The 18191-nt window shown below is 41.7% G+C and overlaps 1 protein-coding gene across 1 annotated transcript in view; it reads left to right on the top strand.

Annotated features, from left to right (window-relative positions):
• Positions 1 to 18191, top strand: part of PCSK4 (proprotein convertase subtilisin/kexin type 4) — a 43670-nt gene that overhangs the window by 16865 nt on the left and 8614 nt on the right. Inside the window, exons 8-12 of the mRNA XM_087893827.1 lie at positions 340 to 552; positions 3930 to 4030; positions 6411 to 6514; positions 8993 to 9110; positions 17512 to 17700. Of these exons, the coding sequence (XP_087749953.1) occupies positions 340 to 552; positions 3930 to 4030; positions 6411 to 6514; positions 8993 to 9110; positions 17512 to 17700 (725 nt within the window). The remainder of the gene's footprint in view (positions 1 to 339; positions 553 to 3929; positions 4031 to 6410; positions 6515 to 8992; positions 9111 to 17511; positions 17701 to 18191) is intronic.

Below are 18191 nucleotides of genomic sequence, written 5' to 3'. Positions count from 1 at the left end.
CTGCGCACCTTCCGCCGCGCCTTAAAGACCTTTTTATTTCACCAGGCCGGCCTGGCCTAATTTCCCCCCTCTTTTATAAAAGATTTTTAAAATTTTAAATATCTTTTAGTATTTTATATATTCAATTTTAAATTGGTTTTAAAAGTTTGGGGTTTTAAATTTGTCAGGGCCAAAATTATTTAATTTGATTTTATTCTATTTTTTAAACTTTGTATTGTATGTGTTTTTATTGTTTGGCTGAGTCCTTCGGGAGTAGGGCGGTATAGAAATCTAATAAAATGAAAATGAAATGAAATGAAATTTGACTGGAGATCTCCCCTGTCTGCCTTCTCCCCGCAGGGACGCGGAGGGCTGGGCTCTGTTTTCGTCTGGGCTTCCGGGAACGGCGGTCTTCGGAAGGACAACTGCAACTGTGACGGCTACACCAACAGCATCTACACCTTGTCTGTGGGCAGCACCACGGAAAGTGGCCGGGTGCCGTGGTACACCGAGGCCTGTGCCTCCACCCTCACTGCCACCTACAGCAGCGGGGCCAAGGGCGAGAAGCAGATTGTGAGGCTCTCGGACGAGGGGTGGGCGGGCAAGGGGGGGGATCTGTTATTCTGTTATTCTGTCTCTTTCTTCTCCACTGAAATGGGCTCTGAAAGATACAGGTGAGTTTTTTTACACCTGGGCAGGAAAAAGCCAAAAGGGACAAGTACAGATTAGGTGCAATCTGGCTCAAAAACAGGAACTGCGAGAGGGACCTTGGGAGTCCTAATGGACGATCCCTTCATTTCATTTTTTTTCCATTTTATTGAATTTGTATACCGCCCTACTCCCGAAGGACTTAGGGCGGTGAACAGCCATAGAATGAAACATATAGATACAAAATTTGGTATCTGGTTGACTCAGCCTTCCATCCTTTCTAAGGTAGGTGAAATGAGGACCCAGTTTGTGGGGGCAATAAGCTGACTTTGTATAAATATACAAAAGGATGAAGGCTATTGCTTAATGCACTGTAAGCCGCCCTGAGTCTCCGGAGAAGGGCGGCATATAAATCAAATTTAAATTTTTTTTTTTAAAATAAACTAAAACAAATTAAATAATTTGGCTGAACAAATTTAAAACCCCAATAATTTAAAACCAGATTTAAAATTTCTATTTAAAAAGGGGAAAGACTTAGGTCCTTCAACATGAGCCAGCCGTGTTTTGGCAGCAGCCAAAAAAAAAAAAAACCAAGACGATCCTTGGTTGCATAAACAGAGACAGAATCAAAATCAGATGAAGTCTTAGTACAGCTTTATAAAGCCTTAGTAAGGCCACACCTAGAGTACTGCATCCAGTTTTGGTCACCCAATTACGAAAAAGACGTCGAGACTTTGGAAAAAGTGCAGAGAAGAGCAACGAAGATGATGAAAGGCCTGGAGGTTAAAACACACGAAGGACGGTTGCAGGATTTGGCTTTGGCCAGTCTAGAGAAAAGAAGGACTTAGAGGTGACATGATAGCAGCCTTCCAATATTTGAGGGGCTGCCACAAAGAGGAGGGGGACAAATTATTCTCCAAAGCACCAGCGGGGCAGGACAAGAGACAATGGATGGAAACTAATCAAAGAGAGAAGCAAACCTGGAATTAAGGAGAAACTTCCTAACAGTGAAGACAATCAAGTCTCTTCTTATACTATAGGATCTCCTGTTTGAGCAGGGGGCTGGACTAGAAGACCTCCAAGGTCCCTTCCAGCTCTATTCTGAATGAATGAAATGGGGGAAGAGAGAGAGCTGGCAGATCAGCAGCTGTATTCTTGGAGAAATAGGGTTTGCTTTCCTTCTGGGGGAAGTGCCCTCTCCTAGCCATACTCCAGCCCCATTCCCATTTGCATCCCTTGTGGCTATTCTGAGCCCCCTTGGCATCTTCCCATCCAGGAACATAAGAATCCTGGAGCTGGAAGGGACCTTGGAGGTCTTCTAGTCCAGCCCCCCTGCCTTAGGCAGAAGACCTTATCACAAACGGTGATAACCTCCAGGGAAAACTTCCAGGGATGGAGCACCCGGCAACTCCGGGAGGCAGGCTGTTCCATTGGACAGCGCCCCTGAGTTGATCCCCCAGATCTGACCCAGCAACGCTCGATCCCCGGCTGCATTATGCTCCAGTGAATTCTTGCTCTTGAAGTCCCCGCAGGCAGATTTTTCCTCTGCCTCCTTTCGGGGGATTTTGTTTCAATATTGTATTTCTGATCTGCTGGATTGTAGGAGTTTCTACATTTTATTTACAGTCTTCTTTTATGACCCTATTAATCTTCCTCTACACTTTGCTCATTTTTTCAAATATAGATTTTTTCCCCATTTTCCCCCCTCCACCCTAACCCCCCCTCACTCTCCCCTCCCCCCATGACTTCTCCAAAATAAAATCCAGATTAACATCAAATTATATAATACTTTACCATCCTTTTACACCACCCCCCACATGCTAACCATTTCTTTCTAACATTATTATTATATCCCCCCTATACTATACTATACATTTCAAAGCAACCTTCAGCTATAACACTATATAATAAATCCTAATTTGGCATTTATTCAACTCATAATCTACCCATTTCCTCCACCCCCAAACATATATCTCTTAATTCAAATACTTTGCATGTATTTATATCTAAACATAACATCCCTTTTCCTAAACTAAACAATCAGTAACCTAACCTATCTCCACCCATTTTCCTACAGGTCTACCATACATAATATTTTTAATATCTTTGTTCTTCTGCCCACACCACACCACTAAAAGATATTTCCATATATAAATAAAATCCTCAAATGACTTTAAATTTGTAATCTATATAATATCTTCTGTAATGTCTTTCAACTGGATTATTAATTCCATCGCCCATGTTAGGGTAATATCAGGTTCAGCTTCCAACAGTATATTCAGTATCTTCAATTACCATCTGCCCCCATCAATAATAAGTATTTTCGTATATAAAAAACCACCCCAGTGACTTTATATTTATATTCCATGTAGTATCTTCTGTAGTGTCTTTTACTTTCGGGGGATTTTGATCCCTTCTCCCATGTCTATCTAGATACTATCTGGAACGAGCTCCTCCCGGAAATACGGAGGATCCCGGATCTACGCACCTTCCGCCCCGCTCTTAAGACCTTTTTATTTCACCAGGCTGGTCTGGCCTAACCTTTCCCATTCTTTTTTTTAATGTAAATTTTAATTTGTTCTTAACCTGGGGTTTTAAATTTGTCTTGGGCTAAATTGATTTAATTCGATTTTACTTTTGCTCTTAATTTTTGTATTCTATGTGTTTTATTCTGTGCCTGTTCACCGCCCTGAGTCCTTCGGGAGTAGGGCGGTATACAAATTAAATAAAATGAAATGTCTCTAAAAGCCAGGAAGCTTCCAATCCTCCGGGCATTCTCCGTGGGAAGCAGACCTGAGTGCGAGTTTGCTGGCGGCTTGAGTTCCTACAAAAGAGCTCTTTTTTAAAAAAATTAAAAGAAAGTTGGGACCTGCCCAAGCGGGAGACTGCGCGCAGAATATATCCACGTTGATTTAGCCCTTTCGGCTTCACTTCTAGAGACGAGTCAAACGAAACGAATATTTGTCGGTGGGAGGCAGGGGGTCCCAGAAACCGGACATTCCACAAATAGGTTTTTCAAATAAAATCTGTCGTCTTTTCTTCTCCTTCCTCTTCCAGCCCTTTTCCTTGGCAGCTCTGAGGAAGTCACAGGCCGTACACAATTGTTGGGAGGAAGAAGGACGGTGGGAGGAAGAGCGGGATGGAAGCACAGCCGCTGACCAGACCGTGGGGGGCGGGATGGGGATGGGGAAAGAGACGTAGTCACTCCCCTGAGGACTAGAGGCTTAAGCGGAACGAGCCTTGGAAAAGAGGAAAAGGGCCTTAACGTCGGTCCCTTCGATGCTGTTCGATTCTCTCTCCAGGTGACTACAGACCTGCGACACACCTGCACAGGGACTCATACGGGGACCTCCGCCTCGGCTCCCCTGGCAGCTGGCCTGATTGCCCTGGCTTTGGAGGCCAAGTAAGTGGCTTTTAGGTGGAATTCTGGGAGATGAAGTTTGTGCGTTTTATAAAGTGGCCGAGCTTGAAAACCCCTGGCCTAAACTGGCCTTCTGGAAGGAAACGGGGTGAAGCAATAGAGAAAGTCCCAAATGCTGGCTTCTTAGCTGAACCAGTGTTTTATGTTATGGTTTATGTTATGGTTTATGTTCTATGTTATGTTTACAGTAGTGGCCAACATTGTGGAAACCTTTTGGGAAAAGTGTATTTTCTAAAACTAGCTAATAACACCACTTTTTTTTTTGGAGTAGTACCCTAAAATTATATTATCAGTGAAAAGATAATTTAATCAAGAATGTAATGCCATAACTTTTAGGAAGGATTTGCTATTAGAATAGCAGTGACAGTATTTATTTATTTATTTATTTTTATTTATTATATTTCTATACCGCCTTTCTCCCGTAGGACTCAAGGCGGTGTACAGTCAAGAAAAATATAGACACACAAACATCATAAAATTGCTAATTAAAATTATTACTTAGTTTGGTCAATTAAATAAAACCCAGAATTAGATCACATTTAAAAAATTCATTCACATGTTCATATGTTTAGCCCCGCCTGTTGGAACATCAGGGTCTTGAGGGCACGGCGGAAAGCACGGAGATCAGGGATATTCCGTATCTCCGGGGGCAGTTCATTCCAAAGGGTTGGAGCCCCCACAGAGAAGGCCCTCCCCCTGGGAGTCGCCAGTCGACATAATTTGACTGACGGTACCCTGAGTAGTCCCTCCCTGTGAGAACGAACTGGTCGGTGGGAGGCTATTGGTGGCAAAAGACGGTCTCGTGGGTACCCAGGTCCTAAGCCATGGAGCGCTTTAAAGGTGATGACTAACACCTTGAATCGCACCCGGAAGACCACCGGGAGCCAGTGCAGCTCGCGTAGGAGAGGTGTTACATGGGCGTAACGAGCTGCGCCCATAATCACCCGCGCGGCTACGTTCTGGACCAGTTGGAGCCTCCGGGTGCTTTTCAAGGGGAGCCCCATGTAGAGAGCATTACAGTAGTCCATACGGGAGGTAACTAGGGCATGAGTGACCGTGCGCAAGGCGTCCCGATCCAGAAAGGGACGCAACTGGCGGATCAGGCGAACCTGATAAAAGTATAAAGAAGGAAAGTGAAACACGTAGAAAAAAAGAGATATACAAAAATGTTCCCCATGTCAGTTAATCCTACAGATTAGTTGGGTAACCTGTAGCATGAATTGCGGCCTTACAACGTCTTCCCATGGAGGGAACCAAGCCTTTTAGTTCTGCAGCTGTTCTAATGTGAAACCAAGATGGAATGATGGCTTCTATTAACTGGGTTTTATTGCTGACTAACCAGTTTCTTTAGTGGGCTCCATAGATTTTCCATGGGGTGAAGGTCTGGGCTCTTCCCAGGCTATTCCAGCAGTGGACTAGGATTCTCTTGAAACTCCAAAAAAAAAGTGGTGTTATTAGCCATCAAAGCTCAAAAATACACTTTCCCCAAAAGGTTTCCACAATTTTGGCCACTACTGTATGTATATGTTACTTTATGTTTATGTTATGTTTATGTTATGTTACACTATCCCGTCTTTTATTATTTTGACAAATAACTCAAGGTGGCCAACATTATCCAACACACCTTCCGCTTCTTTTTCTCACAACAAAAAACAGGTGAGGTGGGTTGGGTGGAGAGAGATGGATTGACCCAAAGTCACCCTGCAGGCTTTCATGGTTAAGGTGAAACTAGACCTCACCGTCTCCTGGTGATTGTCCCAGAGTCACCCAGCTGGCTTTCATGTCTAAGATGGGACAAGAACTCACAACCTCCTGGTGATTGGCCCAAAGTCACCCAGTTGCCTTTCATGTCTAAGGTGGGACTAGAACTCACAATCTCCTGGTGATTGGCCCAAAGTCACCCAGTTGCCTTTCATGTCTAAGGTGGGACTAGAACTCACAATCTCCTGGTGATTGGCCCAAAGTCACCCAGTTGCCTTTCATGTCTAAGGTGGGACTAGAACTCACAGTCCCTGGTGATAGTTGGTTTTCATTCTTGAGGTGGGACTAGAACTCACAGTCTCCTAGTGATTGTGGTCCAGTCATTCAGCTAGCTTTTGTGGCTGAGTAGGACTAGAACTCACCATCACCTGCTTCCTAGCCTAGGTGCCTTCACCACTAGCCCCAACTGGCTGCCCTTATCACAGATAACGTGTGTCCAGTCACACTTGGCCAATAAAGAATTGTAGTCTGGTCTATATGGGCAGAGGAAGCTGGGGGACCTGCCCCCCCTCCCTCCCACCTTGCAGGACATACCTTATAGCAAAAGTCTGGATGGTTTTCTCTCTCCCTCCCCCCACCTCCCCTCCCTTTGTGCTTCTAGCCCAGCTCTGACCTGGAGAGACATGCAGCACCTGGTGGTAAGAGCTTCCAGCCCAGCTCACCTGCAGGCGAACGACTGGGTCCTGAATGGAGTGGGGCGCAAAGGTGAGGCTGGGCCCAACCGTTTTCCGGGAAGGTCCGTACCACTTTTGGGTGAGGAAGGCTGTGTCCTCCCAGCCAGCCACAAGAGACCCTTGGGGTGTTGAGGCCCGTCAGCGGCCTGTGCATCTAGTAGCTGATTCTGACAGCGAGGAGGCTGGTGTGGTGCTGCGCCAGCAGCCTGTGCAGCTGGCACTCGAGTCGGACAGTGAGGAGGCTGGAGAAGATGTGGTGCCAGAGGCAGGGATTCAGCCAGGGCCTTCAGAACCTCCAGAAGCTCCCATAAGTGAAGAGGAAGAAGAGGAGGAGCCTCTTCTCAATTCACGGGCACGCAGAGCTGCCAAAAGGCAGGAGTGGCTCCTCAGGAGGAGGTCTCCTCTAGAGTAAGGCTTGGGGTTAATTGGCCACTCCCCTAGCCTATTTAAGGAAGGACGACGACTGAGGCAATTTGCAGGGAACAACTTCGTTCACATTCCTTCGCGTCCTGATCTTAGTTTCCTGCAAATTGGTTCTGGGCTTTCTGCCAACCCTAGTAAGATTACGATTATTTATTCTTTGGATTCTTGTAGGCTGTTAAGAAAGTTAAATAACAGCCTTTATTTGAAAAAGACTGATTTAATTTAGTAAACTAAGATTTGTACAGACTTTGGGTGTGCTGCGTTCTTTGGGGTCCGTAGCTGGGGCAGAACACGGGGTGGGGGTGTGACAGCAGGAAAAGAATCAAGATGGCAGCCATGAAGTTTCCGTTGAACCGGGCTTTCTCTGCTCCTCCTCTAGGGAACATCCTCCTTTCAGAGATCAGGACAGTCCCCAACTCTGTCCACCTTTCATAAATCCCTAAAAACCTGGGGTGCCGAGTCTGGGCCCCCAAATGTGTGGGCCAAATGGGCCCCCCAAAATATATATATATATATATATATATATATATATATATATATATATATATATATATATATATATATATATATATATATATATATATATATATATATATATATATATATATATGATTTATATACCGCCCTTCTTCGGCTTACAGTGCGTTAAGCAATAGCGGCTTACAGTGCGTTACAGTGGCGGCTTACAGTGCGTTAAGCAATAGCCTTCATACTTTTGTATATTTATACAAAGTCAGCTTATTGCCCCCACAAACCGGGTCCTCAATTTACCTACCTTAGAAAGGATGGAAGGCTGAATCAACCTTGAGCCTGGCGAGATTCGATCTTACTTTAATTGCAGACAGCTGGTATTAAATTATAGTGCTCTGTCTGTGAGCTATCCAGGCTGTGAGCTATTTATTTTGGATGCTTCTCTTGTTTTTATTGTTGTTATTACAACGGTTTTTGTTTTAGCATTTTTTTTATTGCAATAGATATATTTTTGAATTGTAAAGCGCCTGGAGTCTTTGACTGCGATGGGCGACCGTAGAAATCGAACGGATGAACAGACAGACCAGTAAACTGAAGCTCTATCTATTCTGTACGATGCCCATCTTACCTTGTGGGAAGATGGGTGGCCTGTAAAATTTGTTTGTTTGTAAAATAATAAAATAAAATAAAATATCCAATAAATAATAAAATCAAATCAATAAAATAAAATAAGTAAAATAAAGTAAAATAAAATAAAAATATCCAATAAATAATCAAATCAATAAAATAAAATAAGTAAAATAAAGTAAAATAAAATAAAAATATCCAATAAATAATAAAATAAAATCAATCAATAAAATAAAATCAATAAAAATATCTGTCAAATAAAGTAAAATAAAATACCAAATAAATAATAAAATAAGCCAATAAAATCAAATAAATAATAAAATCAAAATCAATAAAATAATAAAAGTGAAATAAAATAAAATCAATAGAATAAAATAAAAATAATAAAGTAAAATAAAATAAAATATTAAATAAATAATAAAATCAAATCAATACAATAAAATGAGTAAAATAAAGTAAAATAAAATAAAAATATCCAATAAATAATAAAATAAAATCAATCAATAAAATAAAATGAATAAAAATATCTGTCAAATAAAGTAAAATAAAATACCAAATAAATAATAAAATAAGCCAATAAAATCAAATAAACAATAAAATCAAAATCAATAAAATAATAAAAGTGAAATAAAATAAAATCAATAGAATAAAATAAAAATAATAAAGTAAAATAAAATAAAGTAAAATAAAATCAGGGAAATAGAAGTGCCCCATTCTGGCTGCCATCTTGGCTCTTTCGACCACATCAGCTCCCTCACGACTTGCGACCGCCACTGCCAGGCTCGATGACGGGCGTAAGTTGAGGGCTACCTGTAGGCCAGCTGCAGTGTATAGAGCCAGAGTTCCTTAGTATCTGGGGGGCGGTTCCTCCTCTGGGGAAGGAGCCCTTTGCTCTGGTGGCAGCACGGGGGGCCATCGGGGTGCCAGCACGCCTGGAGGGCATCCGAAGGCCGGGCCGGTTTCCCTGAGCAGCTCTTTCTCCTTTCAGTCAGCCACTACTACGGCTACGGGCTATTGAACGGCGGGCACTTGGTGGAGATGGCCAAGAAGTGGCAGAGGACCCGGCCTCAGCGGAAGTGCTTCATCCAGGTGGTCTACAAACCAATGTAAGAAAGCATTGGATTCTCTCTCTCTCTCTCTTTCTCTCTCATCCTCTCTCTCTCTCTTTCTCTCATTCTCTTTTCTCATTCTCATTCTCTTTCTCATTCTCTTTCTCATTCCCTCTCATCCTCTGTCAGATGTAAATGCCTTATTCTCCAATGTGTAAATAATGTATATATGGAACATCAGAGGTTAACTTATTCTTTGGACTTTAATGTATTCATAACTTACCACTCCCATTCCTAGCTCCACCCCTTGTATATATAAGGAGCCACCCTCACCATTCTCGTTGCTTCTACCTTGAATATTCAGTGAATATAGAATGCCTATCATAATTAAAAAGAAATATATTTAAAGCTCTAACTCCTATTATCTTTATTGAGTCTGATCCTGAAAATATTGCAACAATCTGGTAGCAGAGGATGGTTAATTGACTCAATAAGTAATTAAAAATGTCCAAGAAAGATAGGCCCAACACCAGGGCCTACAGCAAAGAAATAGAAACTGATCAAGAGATGATCAACGAATCCACCAATGCGATTTCGAGAGAATCCGAAGAATACACCACTGAAGAAGAAGAACTAATGAGTGAAAATAATGACCAGAAAGAAATCGAAATAGAAAATAACGAACTCAGGTCAGAGATATTAAAGATACTAAAAAGCCAAAAGAATGATGAAAGTCTCATCGCGGACCTCCAGGAGATGCTGAAGAACAGCGGAGCAGCGAGAGAGAAAAACGTCATTAAAGAAAAACCCAAAGATCAAAAAACCGTAAGTGAGATGACTACTGAGAAAATAGTTGTTAAAAAGAAAAGATGTGATCCCGCGCGAAATTTTGAATGGCAGCCATCTTGGTTTCAACGAACTTCAAAAGAGAATGGAGCAGAGCCAATCAAAACGCTCAGTTCAAAATTTCTGGCGCGAAAAACACTATCAGACGAAGAAAGTGAGAAAGAAGTCTCAAACTCTTCAGATGATCCAAAATCAGAAAGTGAAGACGATTTAACAAAATCTCAAGTAAAATCAGCAATGAAAACACTTTTTGCTGCTTTTGGGCCAAGACTGAAAATTACCAAGACATCTACGAAGAAGCAAGAAATCAAACCGGCGACTCAAGACCTGCACGCTCCCATCCTGACTTCGAAAGCGACGACGCCCGAGCCCAGAGAGCCATGCCGATTTCGCCCTACACCACAGACAAGATCGAATACCAACGCACACAAAAAGAAGAAAAGAACCGTCGCCACCACCAGAACCCCAAAAACCGAGCCAGAGACCGACTCATCTGAGGAGGAGCGGATCGAGAGAGCTGAAAGGGAGAGAACCTTCCACGACGCCACCAAAGAAGAAATGAGCAACGCGCATGTGCGAAACTACGTAGACGACCCAGAAGGACTTGAACTGGCCAGAGAACCGCGCAGACTCATTGCAAGCATCCCAATGCCGTTCTGTAATTTCCTGCACTTGAGAGATCACGGACTGCCCCAGGTTGTAAGTAATGAACAGAATAATGTAGGTAACTTACCCAGTGACTTCCCAAAACTTAGAATTGATGGCATTAATTTACAAGAGTGGTATCAACAGCTTCAGGTTATTTTCATGAAAGAAAATTTACTATTCTTTATAACTAGCCCTCCAAGAAGACCTTGGACTTTAAAAATAGATTGTTTACATCATAGAGCATTTTTCATAATAATATCTAGCGTGTCTCCTGCAATGTATCATAGCATCAAACCAAACCTAACTGTATCAGAAATAATTCAATGCATGTTTAATCTATTTCACAGCGATAGCGTAGCTACAACCACAAGAATGTCTAAGGATTTCTTTTCCTCTAGAGTAAAACCAGGGGTTTCTATAAGTGAGCATTTGATAAATCTAAACAAAATAAGAGCTGAGCTACAATTGAGGGGGGAAGTGATTTCAGATCAAACAATGAAAAGTGTTATTATCAATTCACTTGATCCATCATGGGATAGCTTTATGTCACACTTAGATACCATTAATTTGGGATATTTATCCATAGAAAGTCTATCTAACAAATTGATAGCAGAAGACAATTCAAGAAAAAATCGATCCAGTAACCAAACAGACCACAAACCTTTTAGGAAAGTAGTCTTTCAAGATAAACATAATGAGGCCTTTAGATGCTACAATTGTGGATCCAGGGAACATAGTAGAAGAGACTGTCCCAAAGTCTCAAGAGAGAGACATAGGCCAGAATATAGGAGCAAATATAATTACAGACAATCTTCCACAGATAGACACAAATATAGAAGTCCACCAAATTACAAAGAAGGTAGAGGGGGTAGAGAAAATTCAAAAGAGAGGAAATCTGGGTCACTGAATGGGCTAAATAAACAAGACAGCACCAGAACACAGCAGGATGAGAATAACAATTGGCTTATTGATTCTGGTGCAACAAATCACACCACCAACAACAAAAGTATATTATCTTCATTTATAGAAGATAAGTTTGTGATAAAGGTAGCTAATCAAGAAAAGGTTCAAGTACTAGGCAAAGGAAATGTGACCTTGCCTGGTCTAGGGAAAATAGAGGGGGTATTATTAATCCCAGAAATACCTCACAACATACTAAGTGCCATAAAATTAAGCAGAGAATCTGATATCAATATAGTTTTCTCAAAAGGGAAAGCAACTATAGAAAAGAACAAAACAAATGTAGGTACTGTAATGATAAAAGGAGGTCTACCCTATCTGATAACTAAAGAAAGATGTTTACATAACATTGATTCAAATATGGAAGATTGTATTGAAGCAGATGATGAAAATGTCAGTAACAGTGACAATGATGAGTGTAGAATAACTCATGATCACAAAAATACATACAAGGAAAAGAAACCAAAAATAGGTAAACCAATTCATGATGAGTGTGCTCACATCTTACACAGGAAGTTAGGACATGCAAGCTTTCCTGTAGTACAAAAAATGACTGAACACGCAGAAGGTGTCAAAATAAAAAATTGTGAAAATTATTTGGAATGCTCAGTATGTAAATCCACCAAACTAAAAACCAGTCCCAGACCAAAAAAATCTAACAGATCAACTAACAATATTTTTGATTTGGTACATATGGACTTAGTTGGTCCATTAAGTCCCTCAATTACCTATAGAAAACGTTACTTCTTAACAATAGTGGATGACTACAGCCGATATGGTTTTGTTTACACATTAAAGCACAAGGATGAAACATTTCAGAAATTTAAGGAATTCTACAAACGTATAGAAACACAACATAATATCAGAATAAAGCAAATTATGACAGATAGGGGATGTGAGTTCATGTCTAAAGAATTCTCCCAATGGTTAAAGGATAGAGGAATGTTACATTTCACGTCCAATCCTTTTTCTGCATTTCAAAATGGAGTTGCAGAGAGGAAAAATTCCACACTACAAACCATGATTAGGTGCACATTAGAGGATGCTGGTTTAGGCAAACAATTTTGGTCAGAGGCATTACATTATTCGAATTACACTCAAAATAGAACCTGGTCCAGTATTGTGAATAAGACACCATATGAGGTGATGTACAATAGAAAACCCAAATTATCACACATGCACATATTTGGAGTCACTGCAGACGTACACATACCTAAACAATTGAGGAGAAAGGGAGAAAACGTATCCAGGAGATTAAGATTCATGGGATACGAAACTGGAACCAAAGGGTACAGATTTATTGATAGTAATAACAAATTTATAGTATCCAGAACAGCTGTGTTCCATGAACAGGCCAATTGGTCAAAATTGCACCTTAATGAAATATTTCCTAATAAATGTAAAGATACGATATCTTGCGAGGAAGGAACAACAGAAAATCAAAATATTAACAAAAGTAAGAACAAAACCAAAACTTGGACTAATAGTCAGCATAAAATAAAGACAGACACATTAACAAAAAAGGAAGCTAGATATTTGCATGATAACCATAGCAAGCCTGAAAGAACTATTAGAAACAATAGAAACCAAATACCAAATAAATACAAAGATTACATAATGCATATGAATGGAGAACAAATAACACCTAATACATATGAAGAAGTATTGAAACTTCCACATGAAGAAAGAGAAAAATGGGAACTAGCTATGGAAAAAGAGATGGAAAGTTTACAAGGATTAAATGTATTCACACCTGCGATCGCACCTAAGGATAAAACAATTATAGGTACCAGGTGGATTTATAAAATTAAGAACTTAGAAGGAGGCAATACCTTATACAAGGCTAGACTAGTTGCACAAGGCTATGCACAAAAATATCCAGAAGACTATACTGATACATATTCACCCACAGTGAGAACAGAGAGTGTCAAAACAGCCCTTGTAGTAGCATCTGCACTCAATCTGGACGTATTCCAATATGACATACAGACCGCATACTTACATGCAAAATTAGATAAGGAAATATATGTAAGAGCACCACACAGTCAATACACTAATAAGAACGAAATTTGGTTATTAAATAAGAGTCTGTACGGATTAAAGCAATCCGGCAAAAGATGGTACGATTGCTTGGTAAAAGTACTTAAGACCATGGATTTCAACGCCACCACTGCTGATAATTGTTTCTTTGTAAAAAAGAGTAATGATCATATTGAATTTGTATTAATTTACGTGGACGATATTTTATACATTGGAAAGCATAAAGAGAGCAGGGAAATCTTTGTAAATAAGTTAAATGAACACTTCTCACTGAAATCTCTGGGTAAAGTGAATAAATACCTTGGTGTGCAAATTAACAAAACTAAAAGGGGATTCAAACTTACACAGAAAGATAAAATCATCGAACTCCTAAACAAATGTAACTTAAATAATGCCAAAACCTGTGACACCCCTATGCAAACTGATTTTCTTAGAAACACTGATGAATCTTCCCCTGAGTTTAAAGACAACACATTTTACAGATCAGTTATAGGTTCACTCCTTTATATATCTAATTGGACTAGGCCAGATATTGCATTACCTCTCAATCTATTGTCAAGATATGTTAGTAAACCAACCTTGTATCATTGGGAAGCTGTCAAAAGAATTCTAAGATATCTGAAGGGTACATTAGATTTTTGTTTAATGTTGGAACCCAATAATGACAGAGAACCAAAAATTACTTGTTATGCTGATGCAGATTGGGCTGGTGATACATCATGCAGAAAGAGTACTTCTGGTTATGTTTTTCTATTGAATGATTGTCCAGTTTACTGGTATACTGGTAAACAAGAACTAGTAGCCACTTCTACTACAGAAGCGGAATATGTTTGTTTGTCCAAGGCTGCAAATAACCTTGTATGGTTCAATGATCTGATCACTGATGTTTGGAAGAAACCCACTTTACCATTTATTATGCATGAAGACAATAAAGCGGCCATCGAAATATCCAGATCCGATGCAATTGGACAAAGGTCCAGGCATATTGATATAAAGTTTAAGCATGTGAGACAACTGTCTCAAGACGGATTCATTAAAGCAATACATTGCGATACTTCTGAACAATTAGCTGACATATTAACAAAACCCTTACCTTCTAAACAACACAAATATTTAACTTCTAAATTATATGTATTATATTGTCCTGAATCAGAATGTAATTGGTGTTGTGTAACGAACCGGCATTTAGAGGGGGATTTGTCAGATGTAAATGCCTTATTCTCCAATGTGTAAATAATGTATATATGGAACATCAGAGGTTAACTTATTCTTTGGACTTTAATGTATTCATAACTTACCACTCCCATTCCTAGCTCCACCCCTTGTATATATAAGGAGCCACCCTCACCATTCTCGTTGCTTCTACCTTGAATATTCAGTGAATATAGAATGCCTATCATAATTAAAAAGAAATATATTTAAAGCTCTAACTCCTATTATCTTTATTGAGTCTGATCCTGAAAATATTGCAACATCCTCTCTCTCTCTCTTTCTCTCATTCTCTTTTCTCATTCTCTTTCTCATTCTCTTTCTCATTCCCTCTCATCCTCTCTCTCTCTCTTTCTCTCATTCTTTCTCATTCTCTTTCTCTTTGTCTCATTTTCTCATTCTCCTTTCTCATTCTTTCTCATCCTCTCTTTCTCATTCCCCCTCATTCTCTCTCTCTCATTCATCCTCTCTCATTCTCTCTCTTGTTCTCTCATTCGTTCTCTCATTCTCTCTCTTTCTGTCTCATTCTCTTTTCTCCTTCTTTCTCCTTCTCTCTCATTCCCCCTCATTCTCTCTCTCTCATTCTTTCTCATCCTGTCTCTTTCTCTCATTCGTTCTCTCTCATTCTCTCTCTTTCTGTCTCATTCTCTTTTCTCCTTCTTTCTCCTTCTCTCTCATTCCCCCTCATTCTCTCTCTCTCTTTCTTTCTCATCCTGTCTCTTTCTCTCATTCGTTCTCTCTCATTCTCTCTCTTTCTGTCTCATTCTCTTTTCTCCTTCTTTCTCCTTCTCTCTCATTCCCCCTCATTCTCTCTCTCTCTTTCTTTCTCATCCTGTCTCTTTCTCTCATTCGTTCTCTCTCATTCTCTCTCTTTCTGTCTCATTCTCTTTTCTCCTTCTTTCTCCTTCTCTCTCATTCCCCCTCATTCTCTCTCTCTTTCTTTCTCATCCTGTCTCTTTCTCTCATTCATTCTCTCTCTTTCTGTCTCATTGTCTCATTCTCTTTCTCTCATTCTTTCTCATTCTCTCAATCTCTCTCTCAATCCTTCTCATTCTCTCTCTTAATCTTTATCTTTCAATCTGTCTCATTCTCTCTTTCTCATTCTCCCAATCTCTCTCTCTTTCATCCTTTCTCAATCTCGGTCTCTCATTCGCTCTCTTTCTCTCTCTCGCTCATTCCCTCTCATTCTGTCTCAATCATTCTCATTCTCTCTCTTTCTCTCTCTCTCATCCCCCCCTCTGATTCCCTCTCTCTCTCTGTCACTTTCCTGATAGATACACACCCAACAACCACTTTATAGTTCAGTTTACACCAGACCCTAATGTATGTGCACCACAGACGTGGGCTTCATATAATTTAACAACCAGTTCGCCCAGAATTAAAAATGTGAGTGCATGCACCTTGCACACATGCGCGCTGTGCCAAAAACACGGCGATTGTATAAGGTGGGATAGCGCCAGAGCAGATGGGCGGGCCCTGCCACTGGCCGTAGCTACCAGTTTGCCCGAACCAGTCTGAACTGGTTGAATCCCCCTCCCCCCCCGGTGCACCACCCCCTAAAGTCGGATATGACTGGACAGGGGAAACCTTCCCTTCCCTTTGACTTTGACTTAATAGATAGCCACGGGCTTTGTGGTAGATTCTAGAGCTCTGTTGTGGCTCCGTTACCGGAGCCTGTGTCATTGGCAGGAGAGGACTCCGAGAGTGAAGGAGAGGAGTTGGCAAGGCCTCCCTCTCCAGGACCCTCCTCTCTGGCAATGCCTTCGGTGTCCGCCGAAGAGCAAGAGATAGGGCCGGGGCCAAGCACGTCCACGCAGCCACAGATGGACAGTGATGAGGGTAATGAGTCTTGTCTGGATCCACGCCAGCGTCACAGAGATAAGTGTGCGCAACAGAAGAAAAGGTGTGCCCGAGATTAGGCTGAGTCACTGGACCACACCCCACAGGGTATAAAAGGGAGCGTGGTGGCCAGTCAAACCTTGTGACGAACAAAGCTGAAAGCTTCCACGCCATTCTGCATTGCCGGACTTTTTGCTATAGACTTTGCTGGATTATCTCTGGACTTGATTGACTCCGTAATTATTGAGCTGTTTCTTTGGATGTACCAGGAGTGGGGAGAAGTTATCTCTCCTCTTCATAAATAATAAACTCTTGGCAGGCAGCCACTAGGTTGTTGCCAAGTTCCGTTATCATAAGGAAAAGGATTTTGCCGGCTGGTTTGGTCTTTAACTCCTCAACGTCTGTTGGTGTGTGTGCGTGTGGTTGGGGACAGAACAAGCTCATCATCTAGCCAGAATTTTCTCCTGCAAAAGTACAGGAAATCCTCAGCTTTACAACACTTCCTTTAGTGACCGTTCGAAGTTAACAACAGCCCTGGGGGGGAGAAAAAGTGACTTCTGACCACTTTTCACACTTAAGACCCTTGCCGCATCCCCATGGTCACGCAATCAAAGTTTGGACGGTTTGGCCCCTGACTCGTATTTATGACCGTCGCAACGTCCCCGGGGTGACGTGATTCCCTTGGGTGGGACACACGAAATCCTTGGGAAAGCCGGATTCGCTTCACAACCAGGGTTACTAACTTCACAACTGCAGGGATTCAGTTATTAACAATTGGGGGCAGGAAGGTCGTAAAGTGGAGCAAAACTCGCTTAGCAACCATGCCACAGTTGCGGTCGTAAGCCGAGGACTACTTAGTATTGAGGCCCTTCCTCCTGAGATGAACCTCCGTTCTCTTTTTTCCGTCTTCCGGCAGGGCCATCGCTTCACGGCTCTCCGTCTCCCAGAATGTCTCATCCTTTCCCTGCCTCCAGAGGAGAAACCGAGGCATCCGTTCTCTGGAGCACGTCCAGGTGCAATTGTGGCTCACTTACAGCCGGAGGGGAGATCTGGCCATCTCGCTGACCAGCCCCATGGGAACCACCTCCACGCTGGTGGATGTCAGGTGAACCTGTCCCCTAACCTGTGCGTTTGTGCAAACCCCGATCTTCTCCCCTCGTCCACCCCCCCCCACAGCGGTGGTGGGCGGAAAGCCCCAGAATCCCCCAGCACCAATAGCACCAGTGGGAACCCTGGTTTCAGCCGGCATCTATTTATAATGGTTGCAATATCTGGGATCACGTGGGGAGTGGAAGCTAAAACTTACGAAGAACAGTTGCAGGATTTTTTGGCACGGCCAGTCTAGAGAAAAGAAGGACCAGGGGGTGACCGGATAGCAGTTGTCCAGTATTTGAGGGGCTGCCGTAAAAGAGGAGGGGGGTCAAACTATTCTCCAAAGAACCAGAAGGCAGGACCAGAAGCAATGGATGGAAACTGATCAAGGAGAGAGATTCAACCTGGAAATAAGGAGAGATGTTCTGACAGTGAGAGCAATCAATCCATGGAACAAAAGTTGCCTTCAGAGGTTGTGGGAGCTTCACCACTGGAAGCTTTCAA

Source organism: Pantherophis guttatus, chromosome 1 (genome assembly GCF_059756535.1).
Source record: "Pantherophis guttatus breed Tessera chromosome 1, ASM5975653v1, whole genome shotgun sequence".
NCBI lineage: Eukaryota > Metazoa > Chordata > Lepidosauria > Squamata > Colubridae > Pantherophis > Pantherophis guttatus.
This window is presented reverse-complemented; position numbering and strand designations above follow the sequence as displayed.